This window comes from Vigna umbellata, chromosome 5 (genome assembly GCF_029865625.1).
Source record: "Vigna umbellata cultivar VRB3 chromosome 5, Vumbellata_1.0, whole genome shotgun sequence".
Classification (NCBI taxonomy): domain Eukaryota; kingdom Viridiplantae; phylum Streptophyta; class Magnoliopsida; order Fabales; family Fabaceae; genus Vigna; species Vigna umbellata.
In genome coordinates, this window is record NC_142169.1 from 59,093,109 (window position 1) to 59,115,825 (window position 22,717).

The window sequence follows — 22,717 nt, forward strand, 5'->3', positions numbered from 1 at the left end:
TGGTAAAGGAGCCACAATATATTGTTTAAAATTATTTAAATCCAAACAGATTTAAAATAAAATTCTTAAGAAATGATTGCATAATATGAAAAGCTTGATAATGTTTTACATTCGAATTATTTTTCTACTAACTATACTATTCTAAATTCAAAAATGGTTAAAGCGAATATGTTTATATATCGATGACATATTAACTTTTGTTACATACATCAACAACTTCAAGAGAAAGATTATTTGTGAAATATAAATTCGAAACGAAAGATATGAGTGAAACAAATGTAATTTTAAGAGTTAGAAAGGAAATAATACATTATTATCTCAAAAATAATATATTAAGAAATTTTGACTATTATAACTTTAAATATGTAAAGATTTCTTATGATACTAACATTAATTGAAAGAAAAATAAAGAAGAATCTATTTTTCAACGTAATAATTAGGAGCTTATTATATTTAATAAAGTTTTCTATATCAAACATTACTTATGTACTAAAGAGATTGAGTACTCAATATCCTAATGAGATCATTAGAATGCCTCTGTCAAACTCATTAAAAATATTTGAGAGGTAAAATGAATTATGTACACTAGTAAAAAATTGGGTTTTTACAGCGCACATTATGCCACGGTTCACTAGAAACCGCAGCATAATGGTGCGCGGTGGCAGTTTTGTAAATAAATCGAAAGAATATGCCGCGGTTCAGAGGGGAACCGCGACATATACGCCAGTCAACCATCCCCTTTGACGCCACGTCTGAAAAAAAAACTAAATAACAGCATATATGCTGCGGTTCTCTGGAAAACCGCGGCATATACTCCTGCCAATTTATTGCAGGGGCTGACTGAGTCAGAGAATTTCAGAAGTTACAGGGGTATATGCCGCGGTTCTCAGAGTAACCGCAACCTATTCTCCTACCTGAAATAAATTTAAAATGAATTTGAAATATTTAGAGGAATATACCGCGGTTTGTAAGATCCTTGAAAAATATTTGTAAGTTAAATACTAGATAAAAAAAAAAAAAAAGTGAATAGTAAATTGTGAATAGTAAAAGGTGAATAGTAAAAAAAAAAAAAAAAAAAAATATTTTGGAAAGGATAAGTGTTCCACGTAGCTTTGAGATCAGAATTTATCAAATTGCAAATAAAAAATTATTTTTGTAATAGTAAAATGAATAAAAAAATGAATAGTTAAAATGAATAGTAAAAATGAATAGTAAATTTTTTTTTTGCTATAAATAGCCAAGGGGGGGAGGCTGAAAATTTACACCAAAGAACTTAGAAAATTTTTGAGAGAAGAGAGTTGGAAGAATTTCAAAGGGGATATTCTGGAAGTTTTCAGAGGACGAGTGGATTAAGTCTGTAATAGAGGTAAGGGGAGCTAACTTTGAGTATTTCCTTTTGTATTATCTTGAGTCTTGGATATGCTATATTTTGCTTTTTCTGATCTTATATCTTGAATATGGAGTATTTTGTTTCTGTATGATCTTAAATTTTAAATGAGAGTATACTTTGTGTTGATATCCAAGTGTGATAGTTGTAAAATGTAATGTTGATTATGTTATGCCACTTGTATGTTATTAGTTGTTTATTTTTTTTGTATTTTGGAAGGATTAGAAATTGTCTAACCGGCTCTGCCAGATTCAATTTCTTGTTTCCCCAAACATTCTATTGTTTTCCTTATTTAATTTTATTGTATTTTGGAAGGATTAGAAATTGTCTAACCGGCTCTGCCAGATTCAATTTCTTGTTTCCCCAAACTTTCTATTGCTTCAGTTATTTATTTTATTGCACTTTTGGAAGGATTAGAAGTTGTCTAACCGGCTCTGCCAGATTCAACTTCTTGTTTCCCCAAACTATTTATTGCTTTACTTATTTATTTTATTGCATTTTTGGAAGGATTAGAAGTTGTCTAACCGGCTCTGCCAGATTCAACTTCTTATTTCCCCAGACATGTATTGTTCTTGTTATTTAATTATATTGTATTTTGGGATGGATTAGAAGTTGTCTAACCGGCTCTGCCAGATTCAACTTCTTGTTTCCCATGAATTTTTATATTAAGATTATTCTTATGATTGTCAAATATTGTATTCTTCTATGACCATTTATAGTAATATCTTATTATGGGTAATTGTTTATAATTATCTTGTATGAATTCTATCATGAATGAGTTTCTTGGCTGAAATTGATCTTGTTGGAAGGTCTGGAGTAAGGATTCTGTAATAACTTGTATATGAGTATTAAATAGATGTAGTGATACTATTTGAGGTTGTTGTAAGAGGAAGTAAAAATATTAAAATTAGGCATTTTAGATTTAGAGCATAAGCGAACAAGGTAGATAATTTAAATAAATAAATTGTTAATTATTGAAGGCCTCCCTTTGTTGGTAGGATAGAGGAACCTTAAAAACCTGAGTTGGCACATCCCTGATCATAGAGCAGCCCTGGCCTGGTCCAGTCAGTTGTGACTAGTCATATGTGTTGGCGTCGAAGGTGAGTTTGATGCGTTCAGACATCTGGGTCCTCTCCGGTGACCAATTGGGGTAAAGAAAGATCTCTAATAGGATGAAATTAAAATAAAATAAGTTAATTGGAGATGCATAAAGTTATCATGGTAAAAACTGCATATATATTTTATTTATCGTTACATTGAGCTCAGACTTTAATACGTAGTGGCTAAGATATGATGAAATGTTTTGGCTGATCTATGAATCTTTAATTGGTGAAAATATGTTGAGTTATACTCGTTATGGTCAAAAATGAGTTTATAATATGAAGTATGATAGCTGGCGATATGTTTAATTTATTGACACCAAAATAGGTTATTGTCAAATTATGATTAGAGAATGAACATGATTGAGTTATGTGGAGAAGAGATTATGAATTGTTGATTTGATGAAATGTTGGAGTGGATAAGAGAGTATGAAATGTTGATGTGATGAAATGTTGGAGTGGATATAAGAAATTATTGCTTATGAAATGATGTTTCCTACGGGAAGTAGTATGTTCGGTTATACCATGAGAGCTTGGTATGAACAAAGTAACACCTGAGGTTAATGAAAGCAGGCAGCAAGTGGTCTGACCATAAGGCTTTGACATAAATATGTGGTTCATAAGTTTTATAGAAGCAGGCAGAGAGCGGTCTGACCATAAGGCTTCAGAGAGTAAGACATAGTATACAGGTGAGGCTTAAGGAAGCAGGCAGAGAGCGGTCTGACCATAAGGCTTCGTGAGTAAGCATAGTATAAATTGTAAGGTTTATGAAATTGAGGAAGATGATTTTGATAATGATGAATTAATGACATCGGGGTAATGATATTTGAGTAATTGTAGAAATAAATGATTAAACTATTCTTATTACAAGTTTAATGATTGATTTGATATGGTTGGCTTACCCTTATTTGTTTATGCTATGATCATATAACTCATGTTATATGTGATTAGATAATGTTGCAGATGTGGTTGAAAAAGCTTAGAGATGAGAGAGATGCGGGGAAAACCTTTCATGGATTTTTGTAAAAAGAATAAATTTGTATTGGGAAGATTATGTGGTGTAAAATTTAAAAGTTGAAATGTCAACGGTGAAGACTATATTGTTTAAAGTTTGTAAGTTTGGTATTGTACTTTGGAGTAATTGAAATAAAGTTTGATTGTTTATATGAGATATCGAATTAATTTAGTCTCTACTATCAGTAATACCCTTTAAAATATTTGGGTGTTACATTATGGTATCAGAGCAATGGTTTTCGAAAGTATTTTGGGACTATGGGGAGTGAAATTATTATTCTTAGTAAAACTATTAATTGTTATGATGAAAACGACTATTGGAGGAAATTGATATCATATGCTAAATTGTATTGTTATCTTTTTGAAGAAATCATTTAAACTCGACAAAGATGCAGCAACAACAAGTTGATCAAGTACCTCAAAATCATTCTAGCTTGAATGACTTCTTAAGGCATGATCCAACTAAATTTAATGGGGAGGCTACTCCGGATGAGGCTGACTCTTGGCTAAGGCAGAACGAGAAGATTTTTCGGGTAATAACTTGCTCAGAAGAACAAAAATTAACTTATGCATCATTTCTTTTGGTGGGGGAGGCTGAATATTGGTGGGAAAGTATGCAACAGTTGATGACGGTTCGTGGTGAGGCTGTGAATTGGGAGAACTTTAAGATAAGGTTCTTGGAAAAATATTTTCCAAATAGTGCAAAATTTGCAAGGGAGGCGGAGTTCCTGACCTTACAACAAAGGAGGTTATCAGTACAAGAGTACGTAGTAAAATTTAATTATCTCTCGAGGTTTTATACTCAGAATATCACAGAAGAATGGAGATGTCGAAAATTCGAGGGAGGACTAAGGCATGAACTGAAGAAGGTACTTATGCCATTGGAAATACAAGAGTTTCCAGCATTGGTAGAGAAAGCCAGAATGATAGAATTATTGGAGTTTGATCCAAGTAGAGTTTCCAGACTTGCCAAGGGAGAATCTTCAATGAAATTCAACAAAAAACCTTATGAAAAACCACAATTATCATATCGAGGAACAGTGAAGTGTTTTGAGTGTGGAGGGGCACATTTCAGACGTGACTGCCCTAAACTTATTGGGGAAAAAGTTGAAGGGAAGAGATGTTTCATCTGCAATGATCCGGGACACTTTGCTAATGTTTGTCCAAAGAAAAAGAAGGTGGGAGAACCACAACAACAAGATTCTGCTGAAGTAAAGCCCCGGGCAACAGGGAGAGTATTCGCAATGTCTGCAGAAGAGGCTACTAAGCCAGGTACATTAATCTTACACACCTGTATGTTGTTAGGAGAATGCGTATATGTTTTGTTTGACTCTGGAGCCACACACTCCTTTATATCCCTAGCATGTTTAGAAAGACTCGGATTACCGATGCTTGATCTAGGGTGTGAATTAGTAGTTTCTACACCAGCATCGGGACCAGTTACGACCAGTTCAGTCTGTGTCGGATGCCCGATCCAAATTGCAGGACGCAAGTTCAAAGTGAACTTGATCTGCTTACCCCTTCAAAATCTAGACATTATTTTGGGAATGGATTGGTTGACTGCCAATCACGTTCTTATTGACTGTGGGAAACAAAAGATAGAGTTTCTAAATTTGAACGATTTAGAACTAAGCTCAACTCGAGTCGTTGCGAAGGATATCAAAGATGGAGCTACCTGCTTTGTGGTGTTAGCTCAGGAGAAAAGAGAGAATATTGAAGAACAAATCATCGGAATACCTGTGGTAGAAGAATATGTTGATGTTTTTCCAGAATAAGTACCAGGTTTACCACCTAGTCGAGAGATCGATTTCACAATAGATCTAATGCCTGGAGCTGGCCCAGTTTCTATGGCTCCATACAGAATGGCTCCTGCCGAACTAGTAGAGTTGAAAAAGCAAATCGAAGATCTGCTGGAGAAGAAGTTTATCCGTCCAAGTGTGTCTCCATGGGGAGCTCCTGTATTGCTGGTGAAGAAGAAGGATGGAAGTTCAAGGTTGTGCGTGGATTATCGACAGCTGAACAAGGTTACAATAAAGAACAAATATCCTTTGCCAAGAATCGATGATCTATTAGATCAGTTGAGAGGAGCAGAGGTGTTTTCAAAAATTGATCTCAGATCTGGGTACCATCAGATTCTGGTCAAGACGGAAGATGTGCAAAAGACGGCTTTCAGATCTCGCTACGGACACTTTGAGTACGTGGTAATGCCGTTTGGCGTGACGAATGCTCCAGCGATTTTTATGGACTACATGAACAGAATATTTCGGTCATGTTTAGATAAGTTCGTGGTAGTATTTATAGACGATATTCTTATCTATTCAGAGAATAAGGAAAAGCATGCAGAACACTTGAGGGTGGCGTTGGAAATTTTAAGAAAACATCAACTGTATGGGAAACTGTCAAAGTGTGAGTTCTGGATAGAGAAAGTACAATTTTTGGGTCATGTGATTTCTGCTCAAGGAATCTCAGTGGATCCAGCAAAGGTGGAAGCTGTGCTAAAGTGGGAGCGGCCGAAAACTGTAACTGAAGTACGAAGTTTTGTAGGATTAGCCGGTTATTACCGACGTTTTGTTGAAGGGTTTTCCAAGATTGTAGGTCCTCTAACTCAGTTAACTCGTAAAGATCAACCATTTCTGTGGACTGACAAGTGCGAAGCCAGTTTTGAGGATATGAAGCAACGACTAACGTCAGCACCAGTATTAATCATTCCAGACTCTAGCAAATCTTTTGAGGTGTACTGCGATGCGTCATATCAAGGATTGGGGTGCGTCCTAATGCAAGGAAGGAGACCTGTAGCTTATGCATCTAGGCAGCTAAAGGCGCATGAGAAGAACTACCCAACGCATGACATAGAACTTGCAGCAGTAGTATTTGCATTAAAGACATGGAGACACTACCTCTATGGGGCAAGTTTCCAAGTTTTTAGTGACCATAAGAGTCTAAAGTATTTGTTCGATCAAAAGGAGCTGAACATGCGACAAAGAAGATGGATGGAATATATGAAGGACTATGATTTCGAGCTTTTATATCACCCAGGAAAAGCCAATGTGGTGGCAGATGCATTGAGTAGGAGACAAGCTCAGATAACAACAATGATGGTGAAGGAATTAGAACTGTTAGAAAAGTTACGTGATATGAACTTGGGGTTGCAGTTAACCCCAGATCATATATGGTGTGGTCATTTAGTAATCACTAGTGACTTCTTAGAACAAGTGAAGGTTGAGCAGTCGATGGATCAAGAGTTGCAGCAAAAGATCAGGTTGTTGGACACCGATCAAGTTAAGGACTTCGTTCTAAGTAAAGATGGCATCCTTAGATTTAAGAACAGAGTGTGTATACCTGCAAAGAGTGAATTAAAACATTTAATTTTAGACGAAGGCCATAAAAGTCGTCTTAGCATACATCCAGGTATGACTAAGATGTATAAAGACCTGAAAGAGTCATTTTGGTGGAATGGAATGAAGAGGGATGTGGCCGAGTTTGTAGCAGCCTGCTTGGTGTGTCAGAAGGCAAAAGTGGAGCATCAAAAACCGGGAGGGATGTTACGACAGTTAGACATTCCTCAATGGAAGTGGGACAGTATCTCGATGGACTTTGTAACACATTTACCAAAATCATCAAAAGGTCACGATTCTATCTGGGTTATCGTTGATAGACTAACCAAGAGCGCTCACTTTTTGCCCATTAATCAACGTATGTCTCTAGAAAAGCTGACGGAGTTATACATCAGGGAAGTAGTGAGGTTGCATGGAATACCTACAAGCATTGTGTCAGACAGAGATCCAAGGTTTACTTCAAGGTTTTGGCAGACGCTACAGAAGGCTCTGGGAACGCAGTTGAGGATGAGTTCGGCTTATCACCCTCAGACTGATGGTCAAACAGAAAGGACTATTCAGTCTTTGGAGGATTTGCTAAGAACTTGTGTATTAGATCATCTTGGAAGTTGGAATGAGATACTACCATTAGTAGAATTTACTTACAACAACAGTTATCATTCCAGTATTGGTATGCCACCATATGAAGCTTTATATGGAAGAAGATGTAGAACCCCGTTGTGTTGGTTTCAAGATGGGGAAGCACTAACAGTGGGACCCGAGCTATTACAGCGAACCACAGAAAAAATAAAATTAATCCAAGATCGGATGAAAGCAACTCAAAGTAGACAAAAGTCATATGCCGACAAAAGAAGAAGACCGTTAGAATTTGAAGAAGGAGATCATGTATTCTTACGAGTAACACCAACTACAGGAGTCGGGAGAGCTATCAAGATGAGGAAACTGACACCAAAATTTCTCGGACCGTATCAGATTCTCAAAAAGATTGGGCCAGTGGCTTATGAGGTAGCATTACCACCTGGATTGGAAAATTTGCATAACGTTTTTCATGTATCCCAACTAAGGAAGTATATTCCAGATCCAAAGCATGTGTTAGAAGTTGATGAAATTCAGGTCAAGGAAAATTTAACAATGGAAGTTGGACCAGTGCGTATACTAGATGTTCAAATGAAAAAGCTAAGAGGGAAAGATATTCGCACAGTAAAAGTACTTTGGAATGAAGACACACAGGAAATGACTTGGGAATTGGAAGAATTTATGATAAAGGAATATCCATATCTCTTTTGTAAGTAATCTTTTGTTAGATAGTCTTTGTTTAAATAAATAATTTTCGAGGGCGAAAATAATTGTTGTTGGGGAGATTGTAAGATCCTTGAAAAATATTTGTAAGTTAAATACTAGATAAAAAAAAAAAAAGAAAGTGAATAGTAAATTGTGAATAGTAAAAGGTGAATAGTAAAAAAAAAAAAAAAAAAAAATATTTTGGAAAGGATAAGTGTTCCACGTAGCTTTGAGATCAGAATTTATCAAATTGCAAATAAAAAATTATTTTTGTAATAGTAAAATGAATAAAAAAATGAATAGTTAAAATGAATAGTAAAAATGAATAGTAAATTTTTTTTTTGCTATAAATAGCCAAGGGGGGAGGCTGAAAATTTACACCAAAGAACTTAGAAAATTTTTGAGAGAAGAGAGTTGGAAGAATTTCAAAGGGGATATTCTGGAAGTTTTCAGAGGACGAGTGGATTAAGTCTGTAATAGAGGTAAGGGGAGCTAACTTTGAGTATTTCCTTTTGTATTATCTTGAGTCTTGGATATGCTATATTTTGCTTTTTCTGATCTTATATCTTGAATATGGAGTATTTTGTTTCTGTATGATCTTAAATTTTAAATGAGAGTATACTTTGTGTTGATATCCAAGTGTGATAGTTGTAAAATGTAATGTTGATTATGTTATGCCACTTGTATGTTATTAGTTGTTTATTTTTTTTGTATTTTGGAAGGATTAGAAATTGTCTAACCGGCTCTGCCAGATTCAATTTCTTGTTTCCCCAAACATTCTATTGTTTTCCTTATTTAATTTTATTGTATTTTGGAAGGATTAGAAATTGTCTAACCGGCTCTGCCAGATTCAATTTCTTGTTTCCCCAAACTTTCTATTGCTTCAGTTATTTATTTTATTGCACTTTTGGAAGGATTAGAAGTTGTCTAACCGGCTCTGCCAGATTCAACTTCTTGTTTCCCCAAACTATTTATTGCTTTACTTATTTATTTTATTGCATTTTTGGAAGGATTAGAAGTTGTCTAACCGGCTCTGCCAGATTCAACTTCTTATTTCCCCAGACATGTATTGTTCTTGTTATTTAATTATATTGTATTTTGGGATGGATTAGAAGTTGTCTAACCGGCTCTGCCAGATTCAACTTCTTGTTTCCCATGAATTTTTATATTAAGATTATTCTTATGATTGTCAAATATTGTATTCTTCTATGACCATTTATAGTAATATCTTATTATGGGTAATTGTTTATAATTATCTTGTATGAATTCTATCATGAATGAGTTTCTTGGCTGAAATTGATCTTGTTGGAAGGTCTGGAGTAAGGATTCTGTAATAACTTGTATATGAGTATTAAATAGATGTAGTGATACTATTTGAGGTTGTTGTAAGAGGAAGTAAAAATATTAAAATTAGGCATTTTAGATTTAGAGCATAAGCGAACAAGGTAGATAATTTAAATAAATAAATTGTTAATTATTGAAGGCCTCCCTTTGTTGGTAGGATAGAGGAACCTTAAAAACCTGAGTTGGCACATCCCTGATCATAGAGCAGCCCTGGCCTGGTCCAGTCAGTTGTGACTAGTCATATGTGTTGGCGTCGAAGGTGAGTTTGATGCGTTCAGACATCTGGGTCCTCTCCGGTGACCAATTGGGGTAAAGAAAGATCTCTAATAGGATGAAATTAAAATAAAATAAGTTAATTGGAGATGCATAAAGTTATCATGGTAAAAACTGCATATATATTTTATTTATCGTTACATTGAGCTCAGACTTTAATACGTAGTGGCTAAGATATGATGAAATGTTTTGGCTGATCTATGAATCTTTAATTGGTGAAAATATGTTGAGTTATACTCGTTATGGTCAAAAATGAGTTTATAATATGAAGTATGATAGCTGGCGATATGTTTAATTTATTGACACCAAAATAGGTTATTGTCAAATTATGATTAGAGAATGAACATGATTGAGTTATGTGGAGAAGAGATTATGAATTGTTGATTTGATGAAATGTTGGAGTGGATAAGAGAGTATGAAATGTTGATGTGATGAAATGTTGGAGTGGATATAAGAAATTATTGCTTATGAAATGATGTTTCCTACGGGAAGTAGTATGTTCGGTTATACCATGAGAGCTTGGTATGAACAAAGTAACACCTGAGGTTAATGAAAGCAGGCAGCAAGTGGTCTGACCATAAGGCTTTGACATAAATATGTGGTTCATAAGTTTTATAGAAGCAGGCAGAGAGCGGTCTGACCATAAGGCTTCAGAGAGTAAGACATAGTATACAGGTGAGGCTTAAGGAAGCAGGCAGAGAGCGGTCTGACCATAAGGCTTCGTGAGTAAGCATAGTATAAATTGTAAGGTTTATGAAATTGAGGAAGATGATTTTGATAATGATGAATTAATGACATCGGGGTAATGATATTTGAGTAATTGTAGAAATAAATGATTAAACTATTCTTATTACAAGTTTAATGATTGATTTGATATGGTTGGCTTACCCTTATTTGTTTATGCTATGATCATATAACTCATGTTATATGTGATTAGATAATGTTGCAGATGTGGTTGAAAAAGCTTAGAGATGAGAGAGATGCGGGGAAAACCTTTCATGGATTTTTGTAAAAAGAATAAATTTGTATTGGGAAGATTATGTGGTGTAAAATTTAAAAGTTGAAATGTCAACGGTGAAGACTATATTGTTTAAAGTTTGTAAGTTTGGTATTGTACTTTGGAGTAATTGAAATAAAGTTTGATTGTTTATATGAGATATCGAATTAATTTAGTCTCTACTATCAGTAATACCCTTTAAAATATTTGGGTGTTACACGGTTGCCCGCCGAACCGCGACATATAGTTTAAAAATAATTTCAAAAATGCCATCTTATACCGCGGTTAAGTAGTGAACCGCGGTAGATTCCCCAGTCAGAGTTAAAAAATAAAACTTTGGAACCGTATCGTCTTGTTCGCGCAGACGCTCGCTAGACTTCGAGTTTTCTTCTCCCGCCGACCACCCATCTCAGTTCCCTCGTTTCTTCACCGTTTAAACTCAAAATTGTTCGGTCATTTCCCATTTTTGACGATAAGAAACAGTTTTAGCCGATCAAAATCGTTTGAAACGCCTGTCATTCCTCTCCGCTGCCATTCCCCTTTGTTTGCTCCAAGCTTTTTCGCCGCCCCTGTTCCAGGTATTTATGCCCTTTTGCATTCTTAACATGATTTCTTAACATGATTTCTTCTTAGATTTAAACATTGCATTTGATTAGATTGAATTTTCTTAGACTTTGTACTTTATTTGATGTTGAAATACATTTGAACTTGTGTTTGTTATGTTCAAATTGAATTTGTGTACATGTTTTTATATGCAGGTCTGTTTTTGTGGTAGTGGATATCACAAAAACAGACCTGCAATTTTAAAAAACTGCAGGGGAATATGCCGCGGTTGTAACCACAACCGCGGCATATAGTGGACAAAAATTTTTTTTTTTAAAAAAGGATTTAGGCAGCGGTTCCTTGGACAACCGCGGCATATTCCGCAACCTATATACCGCGGTCATAACCGCGGCCTAAAGTCTCTGACTTACTACCGCGGCTGAATATGCCGCGGTTCGTAAACCGCGACGTATAGTGAAAAATAACCGCGGTAAAAGCCCCTCGCTGCACTAGTGGTAGTTGAATATAATAGATTTCTCATTATACTGGAAGGCTATATAATTATATTAATTGGACCTATGATTCAAAGAAGACAAGATTTTATATTAGTAGTTATGTATTTGCGTTTAGGGCTAGTCACGGAAATCAGTCATGCAAACAATTGTTGCAAGATAAAAAATAGAATCATTGTTTGTTACTCTTGAAATTATTGAAAGTGAAACTAAGTAGTTGAAAAATTTCTTAGAAAACATTCTAATGAAACCAATTATATATATATATATATATATATATATATATATATATATATATATATATATATATATATATATATATCAATGCATTGTGATTACTCATCGTCAATAGCTATATCTAAAAACAAAACTTACAATGGAAAGAGCATACATATATAATAGCGACATAATTTGATAAAGTGGTTGGTAAAGAGTGAAACAATTTCTATGGATTATGTTAAGTCGTAACAAAATCTAGTAGATTATTTTATGAAATTATTATTTTAGAACCATCAAGAGAAATGAACTTAAGTCACTTAAAAACAAACAAGAGAAAATAACTCAACCTTTATAATTAGATATCTCATGGATATGATTCATATGTGTAAAAAATAGTTACTTGTTAGTTCTACTAGTACTAAAGTTGATTTAGAATCAAGTATGTTCACTCAATGATTTAAGTGGTAAATATTGTATCATTGAGAGATTAAACTTTGTAGTTAAAATTGTCTCTGGTATAAAATTTTTTTGCTTCTAGCAAAGCTTTTAATCATTATTTAGGATTTAGGGTTTATTGTCTCTGGTATGTGTCAAGCGAGACTGCTCACTGATCTTGACACAAACTCTAAAGTACTCATCAATATTAGGTACACACATGACCCAGTAAGCTCAACATATCCATAACAAGAATAATTAGGAGTATATTTTGATATATTAACCATTAATACACATTAAATGTTTTCGGTTCATATAACTTGCTAATATATCAATCCTATTATACTTTAAATTTCTCAATTATATAACTTGCTACACTAGCTTTGATGCATTATATTTTTTATAAAACATGCAATTTTGTATTTTTCTTTCTTTCTTTTTCTTGCATTTTGTAATACATGAGAGATTGTTGGTAATAATTTAGTATTGTAAAAGACATATAATCCCACAATTCCTAGATCATACATTATCAAAGGGCTTGCATACTAAGATACTCCTTACACTCTCTCAAAGTGGATGACTAAGAAATGGTCTCGTGTGCAGGATTTAGGTTTCATTTGGGCTTTTTGTGCATGTTTTAAATTAGTTTTTGTTTATTTACCCCAAGTGTGTGATAAATATGTCTAGGTTCTTTTATTATTTGGTTAATTTTCTTTTTGCCTCTTTCTCTGCAATCCATAACGTTAATATAATTTTATCGATTAAAATATTTAATGATAATACAAATTATAATTTATCAACAAACTTCACTATATTAATTAGCAATGAAAATATTGTTCAATAATTTAAATTCTAAAATCCATCAATAAATATTAGTTTATTGAAAAGTTTATTTCAATTTATTTCATCAATAATTAATACAAATCCAAAATTTATTTTTAACCAAGAATATAATTAATAAAGTCAAATATATCACATTCGTACTAACAATTGTTCAACCTCACTCAAATGATAAATAAAAAAGTGTTTTATTCATTACAATAAAATTCATAATCTTAATATATCCACGTAATTTAATACAATTGGAAACGAAACATATGTATAAAACATATATATAGCATAATTATTATCTCAACCATTAATGCCCTTTTAAAGAAAACATATAACCATTAATGTCAATATAAGCCCATCAACAAAATTCACAAAACACATTATAATTTATTAAATAAAATACTGAAATATAAAAATTAATTAATTTATTAATAAAAGGAATTATGTTGCAACTAATTTAGAATTTTTAACTATCTCATATTTCATCTCACGAGTTTACCATTATCTATCTCTACAAAATCTCTTCCACTCACAAGTCAGATAAGTGTCAGCTACATATACTTTATTTTATATTTGCATATAGTATTAATTGTTTTTAATATATTTATTAATTATTTTTTGAAAAACAGCACAAATAAAACATTTATTTAATTTATATTAAAATGATTTCTTATACTCTATACACCATCAATTAAAATATATTATTTATAAGATAAAAATAATAATAATAGTAATAATAGAAATATATGAAAGAAATAATAAAATCACTTTACTAATAACTTTATAAATATAACCCAATTTTCTTCATTTATAAACTAAAATAGAAGGGAAATGATATTTCGACAACAACATTTAACAACATTTTGACACGGACCACGTGTCAAAATGTGAGTGGTGTACGTGGAAAATAATTTTAAAAGCTGAGAATGATGTGGTAATGGAATTGGGGGTAGAGTTTTTTTACTTTTAGGTTCATTTTCTCTTTTCAGATTTCTAATCTAAGAAAGCTTCGAGAGAGAACCAAGAGTGCGAAACCTAGAGAGAGAGTCTCCTCTTTCCTCCACCCATTGTCGCCATAGTGGCGTCGTGTCAAAGGTGAAACCTAGAGAGTCTCCTCTTCCCTCCACCTAGCCACCCATTGTCGTCGGAGTGTCGTTGTTCGTAGGCGAAACCTACAGAGTCTCCTCTTCCCTCCACCCACCCACCCATTGTCGTCAGAGTGCCGCCGTAGTGCCGCCGTTCGTACGCGAAACCTAGAGCTTCCTCCTACCCACCCATTGTCGCCGGAGTTCTGCTGGAGTGCCGTCAGAGTGCCCCCGGAGTGCCGTCGGAGTGTCGTCGAAGTGTTGTCGTTCCTAGAGAGAGTGTCGCTTCCTCCCACCCACCCATTTTCGTTGTTCGTCGGAGTGCCTCCTGAGGAAGTATTGTCTGTTCCGGTGACCGGCATCGTTAGAAGATTTGATTGCAACGACCACCGAAAAAGAGGCGTTTTCACGAGTGTTCCTCCCACCCACACATCTTGCTCCGTGCCACCCACTGAGAGGCGTTGTGTTCATTAAAGGTTGGTTTATTTGTATTGAGAGAAATGAATCTATAATAGATGTATGATGTTGATTATGTAGGATATGCTTCTTATTACTATAAATATGATAAGAACAATGGTGTGCATAAGTATTGTGTTGGATGGCGCTAGAAGCTTATGAATATGTAGTTAGGTCTTCCATATTATACCTTTTTAATCTCCAATGCCTTTGCTGGTTTGTTAATACAATTTATTGAACAGATAAAATATGCACTGATTGGTACTATGACATGAGAACATAAACACCCTTGCTTTGACAATACTCAAAATTTGTCTCCCAAGTGCCAACTTTCAAGGAATACAAGACCTCCGAAAATAATGTTACATTACTCATCTTGCTTGACTTCGAATATAGATATTTGATAGGCTAATACATGAAAGAAATCTAGATGGATGACAGTGGCTTTTTAGAAGGTCGTTTGACAGAATTACTGATACTTTATGTCTGTTTGTCCGTTTCTTGTTTAACCTTTATAATTTGACATATAATTTAAGTGTATTGCATTTTGGAGTATTTTTGTGTTTTTTGAGTTGTTGTTTGGTTAATTTTACATTGTTTTTGTATTTTGGTTGGATTGGCAGTGATAGGATTGCACAAAAGAAGAAGGTTATAACAATGTAAGTAGATTTAATGTTTTGAAAATTATTGATTTGTTTGTTTGAAAAGAGTTTTTTAATGGTTTTTTTTGTTTGAAAATGAATTGTAGTTGCGGTTGCGGGCATGGAGCAACACAAAACCGATAGTCGACATTAATAGTATACTACGACAAATTGATAAGACACGTATCAGGGAGACTCCATTCAAGTGGTGTCTTTATATGAACAGCCCAATTGACTGCACTCCTCTGATCAAGGAAATGGTTAGACGTTGGGTTGACTGCAATGAATGTTTTGTTTTGAATCAAAGAATGGTACCATTTAGGCATTGTGTAGAATGTTCGGGAATAGTGATTTTTGCAATGTTATTTATGGTTTGTTTAGAACTTTTTCAATATGTATTAATGCTAACTGTACATATTTGTTCTTAAAAATGTTGAAAGAAAAATAGTTGTTACATTTATTGTTAATAAAATTTGAAGATCACAATGATCAATGTTTAAAATGTTTGTACTTCAGTCCGCACTAAATTTGGATGTCAAGATTTATGAAATATTGTATGTACATGGTTGTATGTACAAAGAATGATGAAAATAAATTCGCTTAAGTGGCATTGATGAAAATAATTGTTTCCACATCAATTTTAAGTTGAAAAAATGGTGACAAAGAAATTAGGCACTCCAAAATGAGTTTCATGTTCATAGTTGACCTTGTTGTGCAAAAAATTCACCTCAAGTACCCACTTATTTTTCTTTTGGTACCAGCTCTGTTTCTACACCATGAATTTTACTAAATATGGTTCCTTTGCCACAAATTTCTTTATAAATTGTATAAAAATTGGTTCCACATTTGTTACAAGTGCAAAAAATGATGACAAAAAAATTAGACACTCCAAAATGAGTTTTATGTTCATAGTTGACCTTGTTGTGCAAAAACTTCACCTAAAGTACCTACTTATTTTGCCTTTGGTACCAGTTCTATTCCTGGACCATGACTTTTATAAATATTGTTCCTTTGCCACCAATTTTCTTAATAAATTGTATAATAATTATTTCCACATCACTTTTAAGTTAAAAAAATGATGATAAAGAAATTAGGTACTCCAAAATGAGTTTCATGTTCATAGTTGACCTTGTTGTGCAAAAACTTCACCTCAAATACCTACTTATTTTGCCTTTGATACCAGTTCTGTTTCTGCACCATGACTTTTAGAAATATGGTTCCTTTGCCACCAATTTCTTCATAAATTGTATAAAAAAAATTTCCACATTAGTTACAAGTGCAAAAAATTAGGTACTCCAAAATGAGTTTCACGTTCATAGTTTACCTTCCTATGCAAAAACTTCACCTAATGTACCCACTTATTTTGCCTTTGGTACCAGTCTTGTTACTAGACCATGAAAATTATGTTCAACGTAAATGATGGTCAATTTAAATATTTATTGCCATCAATGATGGTCAATTTAAAACCCATTAATGGTAATCGTCCACCAATTCAGTGGATTACTTAGTTGTGTAATAGATGTTCTTTTCTTTGCATTGTCAATCACCCCAATCCTCAAGCGACACTTCGGCGGACAACGAAAATGGGTGGGTGGGAGGAAGAGGCACTCTCTCTAGGAACAGCGGCAATCCGACGGCACTCTGGCAGCAATGGGTGGGTGGGAGGAAGCTCTAGGTTTCGCGTACGAACGACGGCACTACGACGGCACTCCGGCGGCAATGGGTGGATGGGTGGAGGGAAGAAGAGATTCTGTAGGTTTCGCTTACGAACGACGCGACACTCCGACGGCAATGGATTGTTGGGTGGAGGGAAGAGGAGACTCTCTCTCTAGGTTTCGCATTCTGGGTTCTATCTCAGATTCCTCAAATTCGAAATCTAAAAAGAGAAAATGAATTAAAAGTAAAAAAGTCTGTCCCTAATTTTATTGTCACGTCATTCTCAACTTTTAAAATTATTTTTCACATGCACCACTGACATTTTGACAAGTATCAAAATGTGGTCATCAAAATATCATTTCCCAAAACAGAAACACACAGCCTATCTTAAACTACTGTTCATGAAAGAATCCAAATAAAACGAGACACATTGCAATGAAATCTTGTGTTTGGGTGATAAAATCGAAAACACAGTCGGAACTTGTTCTTGAAACAAAAACACTTTTTCAGATCTAGTTAGCATCAAACTCGCACTCGAAGCAAGAAGAAAAGAGATGGAAGGCGTAGCGCACAGAACAATGGAAGTGAATGGCATAAAAATGCATATAGCAGAGAAAGGAGAGGGTCCTGTGGTGTTGTTCCTCCATGGCTTTCCTGAACTCTGGTACTCATGGCGTCACCAGATCCTGGCTCTCAGCTCTAAAGGATATCACGCTGTTGCACCAGATCTACGTGGCTTCGGTGACACTGAGGCACCAGCTTCAATCAGCAGCTACACCTGCTTGCACATAGTGGGTGACATCGTTGCCCTTATAGACCTTCTGGGTGTTGACCAAGTCTTCCTTGTGGCTCATGACTGGGGAGCCCTCATAGGCTGGTACCTCTGCATGTTTCGCCCCCACAGAGTCAAGGCTTATGTTTGCCTCAGTGTGCCTCTCTGGCCTAGAGACCCAAAAGTCAAGCCCGTTGATGGCATGCGAGCCTTATACGGAGATGACTACTATGTCTGCAGATTCCAGGTTACTAAATTCTCTCTCATTTTCCTTGTTTAAACAAGAAAATGATTAAATCAGATTTTTTTTTTTGTTTCTGTGTGAAACTAAAGGAAAGAGGTTGTGCGGATTAATGGCAGATGCATCGCAGTAACTAATTGCATTTAAAACTTGTGACAGAAACCAGACGAAATGGAGGCTCAGATGGCTCAAGTTGGAACTGAGTTTGTGCTGAAAAACATCCTCACAACTCGCAAACCCGGTCCTCCAATTTTTCCGAAGGGAAAGTATGGAAGTGGGTTCAATCCAGATATGACTAACTCGTTACCCTCTTGGCTCTCAGAAGAAGATCTTGCCTATTATGTTTCCAAATATGAGAAAACGGGCTTCACAGGACCCTTGAACTATTACAGAAATGGGAACTCGTAGGATAATTGTTTGCCACAGTATATTCTAAATCAATGTTTACTTTCATGGTTAGGATCCAATAGAAAGAGAATTAATTAATTAACTGTATCTGTTTACAGAAATTGGGAGCTGACAGCACCGTGGAGTGGAGTGAAAGTGGAAGTGCCGGTGAAATTCATCACAGGTGAGTTGGACATGGTATACACCTCACTGAACATGAAGGAGTATATCCACGGTGGAGGTTTCAAACAAGCTGTGCCAAATTTGGAAGACGTGATTGTGCAGAAAGATGTAGCTCACTTCAACAATCAAGAAGCAGCAGAGGAAATCAGTAATTACATTTACGAGTTTATCAAGAAGTTTTGATCTCTTCCAAAAATGGCTTCAAAGTAGAATAAATTGTTGAAGCTGCTGTGTTTTTATTTTATGACTATATGCACTGAAGAGCGAAGGTTATTTTTAAGTATGCAGGAGATAATGCATACATAAGAAAAATTCTTTTTAATTAATAAATGTGATTTTAGTGTTTGAATATAATAATGGCAAAACTCTATTATGCTCTTTTCAATTCTCAGACTCACCAACTTAAGCTTACAATGATAGGTTCCCATCACCAAATGCAATGTAAAATCGACTTTTTAATTCTGTTCCCATCACCTGAATAAGCAATTTGTTATGCTATGCCGGCATGATTTTTAGGATCCTCCGTGGAACTGTGGATTGAATTTTTTTGTATTGCAAAATATACATAGGTCCACTTTATATCTCAACGATTTATATACTAAGACACTTCCTAAATTATCAAAGGCAGGGGTAAAGGAGCCACAATATATTTTTTTAAATTATTTAAATCCAAACATATGTAAAATAAAATTCTTAAGAAATGATCTTTCATTGCATAAATTAACACCATACTTTGTAATATAAAATTCTTCAAAAAAAATTATTGGGATTGAAACAAGCATGAAAAAAACTTGGTAATGTTTTACATTCTGATTATTTATCTACTAACCATTTTATTCTAAATTTGAAAATGGTTAATGTGTGCATAAAGGTTTGGGTTTCATTTGGGCCTTTTGTACATGTTTCAAATCAATTTTTACTTATTTGCCCCTTAAATGTGTGATAAGTATGTCTAGATTCTTTTACTATTTGGTTTATTTTTCTTTTTTTCCTTCTCTGCCATCGACAATGTTAATCTCATTTGTTTTTTCAAAACTAAATTGGGTTGTGCAATGTAACACCCTAATTAGGATGATACTAAAATTTATGATGTTTGACAGTTATACCGAAAAAAATAGCACTTAGAAATTTGATATCACTATTTAAACATGAAGAGAAATTCATTTATCAAGTAATAAGAGAAATACATATTTCATTAATGTAAAACTATCGTCTTAACAAAAATCTTTACAACCAGGAAAAATATGAAAAGTAAACTAAAGAACAAACGTACAAAATTCTCATCTCATGTACATCCTTCTTGACACATGTACTATCATATCTTCATGGGATAAATCACGATCATAATAATCAAACACAAACATAACAAACAAAATGGTGAGCTAAAATAAAAACACATAACCATCAATTTAAAGATACAACATATACTTATCACATAGTAACACATACACATTAGTAAAAATTGTCTGAACACAAGATTTCATTCCAGACTCATACAGAGTCCTTGGTTCACGCAAAATCTCCACCAGCTCACACAAAGTTACCAAATACCTTATTCATGTGAAACTACCAATTGTTACTCTCACACGAGTTTACCGTCTTTTGCTCACTCATAATTATCCATTATTTGTCACATAAAACTCTTAGTCACTCGTTCACAAAGTTTAGCAGATATTTCAACCCATACAAGGTTACCAACTCATACTCACATAAAGATTTACAGAGTTTAGTCATGCTCACATAAAGACTTACAAAATTCATCCCTACTCACACAAAAACTTACAAAGTCTACTTTTGCTTAGACAAAAACTTACATAGTCCATTCTTGCTCACATAGAGACGATAGAGTCCACAAAGTAGCATTGCCCACATAACTAAAGCTCATACTCATAAAGAGATTTATAAAGTCTATTCATGCTCACACAAAGACTTACAGAGTCCACAAACTAGCACTGCCCACACAACTAAAATTCATACTCACAAAGAGATTTATAGAGTCTATTCATACTCACACAAAGACTTATAGAGTCCATCCTTGCAAAAATTGAGACTAACGAAGTTCACTCTTACTCACATAGACTTGCAAGATCCACAAGACACCACTACCCACATAGGACTATTCACATAGAGCTCACATTTATTAATACACACGATACATTAATCATATAGTCATAACATCACATATACATAAAACTAGTTTTCTAATCATCCAAAAACTCATCAATAAAAAATAAATTCCAATAATCACTACTTTTAAAAGTAAAATACATGGAAAATTTAATAAATCTAACTTAAAAACATTTTTTTCTTGTTAGAATCTTTCATAGATCACTTTCACTTTTAAAAACACGTTTTTCATCATCATAATAACACAACTTCAAAAGAAAACATAATTTGATTAACCTCCTTTACGACCATCATTAACACAACTCATCATTTCTAAATACACATAACGGAAGAAAACAAACAAAAAAGAAAGCAAGAAAGTTGCATAGATAGCTTTCTTTACTAGTATAATCAAATGTTTGCTAAACATTTTAACCTTCACATGCCTATTGTATTAAACGGGGGATTTGAATGTCTATTACTATCCCAACTCACATTTTTGTAATAAACTCTATACTTAAAATCTAATTTTATCTTCTACAAAATTCACTACAAGAAAATTATTAGATAACAGCTAATTTAAAGACTAAAAATAATTAGTTATTATATTAGTTATGTTATAAATTAAAAATTATTAGATGAATATGTAGGGAATGGTGCAATCTTTGTAGTGGGAATCGATTGGTGTCAACAACAATGGAAATTCCACAAGCTCTAACGCGCTTTCCATTTTTCACAACAAGAAGGAATGAATGTGATTGCAAAATCAATAAATAGTGATAAGATCCGAGTTGCGTTGTGAGTTCAATTCGCCAACTGGAGTTGCAGTGAGAGAGAGATGAGAGAGAAAGCGTGACGGAGTGGGGCTTCTCTCCTCACTTTCTTTTCCCACACGAGTTGGAACTCTCAGCTTCTTTTCCTTTTCTGCTAAAAACAAAGAGAATTAAAAAAGAACGCGATTTAGGGTTTGAAAGGGTTTTTCGAATCGAGAATTTTTCTGGATTAGAGCTACTCTGTGTTTGATTTGCAGGTGATGAAATTGATTTGGGTTTTCTATGATTAGGTCTAGGTCTGGTAGTGTTTCATGGAGGTTGACGTGCTGCAATGATTCTCGCGATTTAGGTTGCGTTAATGGAGGCTTGTACGGTGGATATCTGTGCAAAGAAGATGGCGGTGACGACCTGAGGGTTTGGAAGCGTAGATGATGCACAAAGATGGTGACGGCGCGAGAACAATGTCTGAAATTAATTCTTAGTTTGGATGAACCCTAAAATCAAACTTTCTTTTTCCCAATCCCTAATTTGAACTTGAACACTGAAATTGATTTCCAATTTGGATGAACTCTAAAATCAAACTTTCTTTTTTTCAATCCCTAATCCCTAATCCGAACAAAGTATGCAGTTCAATGTTTAATTCATCTTTACAAATTTCTTTTATTTAAAAAAAAATCAAAAGACATATCAGAATCACATACATCAAATAAGTTACTCCTCATCATTTAAAAATGAAAATTAGCATGTCACGTCAACCATACACTAATGTTGTTTGGCCCAATTTAACTATAGGAGTCTAACGGTTACAATTCTCACAAAATAAGAACCCAAGACACTGAACAAGAAGAAAACCTATTTGAGATTATGAATGAAAATAAGGACATAAGGAGACATTAAACCAAATAATAAATATTGTAATAAATCACATTAAAAAATTAATAATTTTAAACAAGATGTTAATTAATTTTAAGACAGTTACAAACAATCGATAACATATTATTGGCTCAAAAAGTCAATGCATTTCTATAAATATAACCACCACACAGGGACAAAACAAAATTCATAATATTTTATTTTTCCTTATTTCCAATTTTGGTAGGAGGACGTTTAACCATTATCCACACAAAATTTCTTCCACACATAAAT

At 34.1% G+C, this 22,717-nt stretch overlaps 2 protein-coding genes across 2 annotated transcripts; both read left to right on the forward strand.

Moving 5' to 3' along the window:
• Window positions 1–3,890: 3,890 nt before the first annotated feature.
• LOC148198740 (uncharacterized) lies at window positions 3,891–7,341 on the forward strand. The gene is made up of 5 exons (XM_088115907.1): window positions 3,891–5,085; window positions 5,284–5,459; window positions 5,634–5,702; window positions 6,654–6,830; window positions 7,276–7,341. Exons 1-5 carry the CDS (start codon window positions 3,891–3,893, stop codon window positions 7,339–7,341), a joined length of 1,683 nt encoding a protein of 560 aa, XP_087972033.1.
• Window positions 7,342–17,502: 10,161 nt separating this feature from the next.
• Window positions 17,503–19,077, forward strand: LOC124826429 (epoxide hydrolase 1-like). Its single transcript, XM_047299258.2, has 3 exons — window positions 17,503–18,128; window positions 18,282–18,526; window positions 18,629–19,077. Exons 1-3 carry the CDS (start codon window positions 17,664–17,666, stop codon window positions 18,873–18,875), a joined length of 957 nt encoding a protein of 318 aa, XP_047155214.1. The 5' UTR covers window positions 17,503–17,663; the 3' UTR covers window positions 18,876–19,077.
• The last annotated feature ends 3,640 nt before the right edge of the window (window positions 19,078–22,717 follow it).

Excerpts from the sequence above, each read along its gene's own strand:
- LOC124826429 (XM_047299258.2), top strand. The coding sequence starts at position 17,664 with ATGGAAGGCGTAGCGCACAGAACAATGGAAGTGAATGGCATAAAAATG. Across the intron at positions 18,129-18,281 it reads ACTATGTCTGCAGATTCCAG|AAACCAGACGAAATGGAGGC; the intron begins GTTACTAAATTC and ends AACTTGTGACAG. Across the intron at positions 18,527-18,628 it reads TATTACAGAAATGGGAACTC|AAATTGGGAGCTGACAGCAC; the intron begins GTAGGATAATTG and ends ATCTGTTTACAG.
- LOC148198740 (XM_088115907.1), top strand. The coding sequence starts at position 3,891 with ATGCAGCAACAACAAGTTGATCAAGTACCTCAAAATCATTCTAGCTTG. Across the intron at positions 5,086-5,283 it reads CAATCACGTTCTTATTGACT|GTTTACCACCTAGTCGAGAG; the intron begins GTGGGAAACAAA and ends AATAAGTACCAG. Across the intron at positions 5,703-6,653 it reads ACGGACACTTTGAGTACGTG|TTAACCCCAGATCATATATG; the intron begins GTAATGCCGTTT and ends TTGGGGTTGCAG.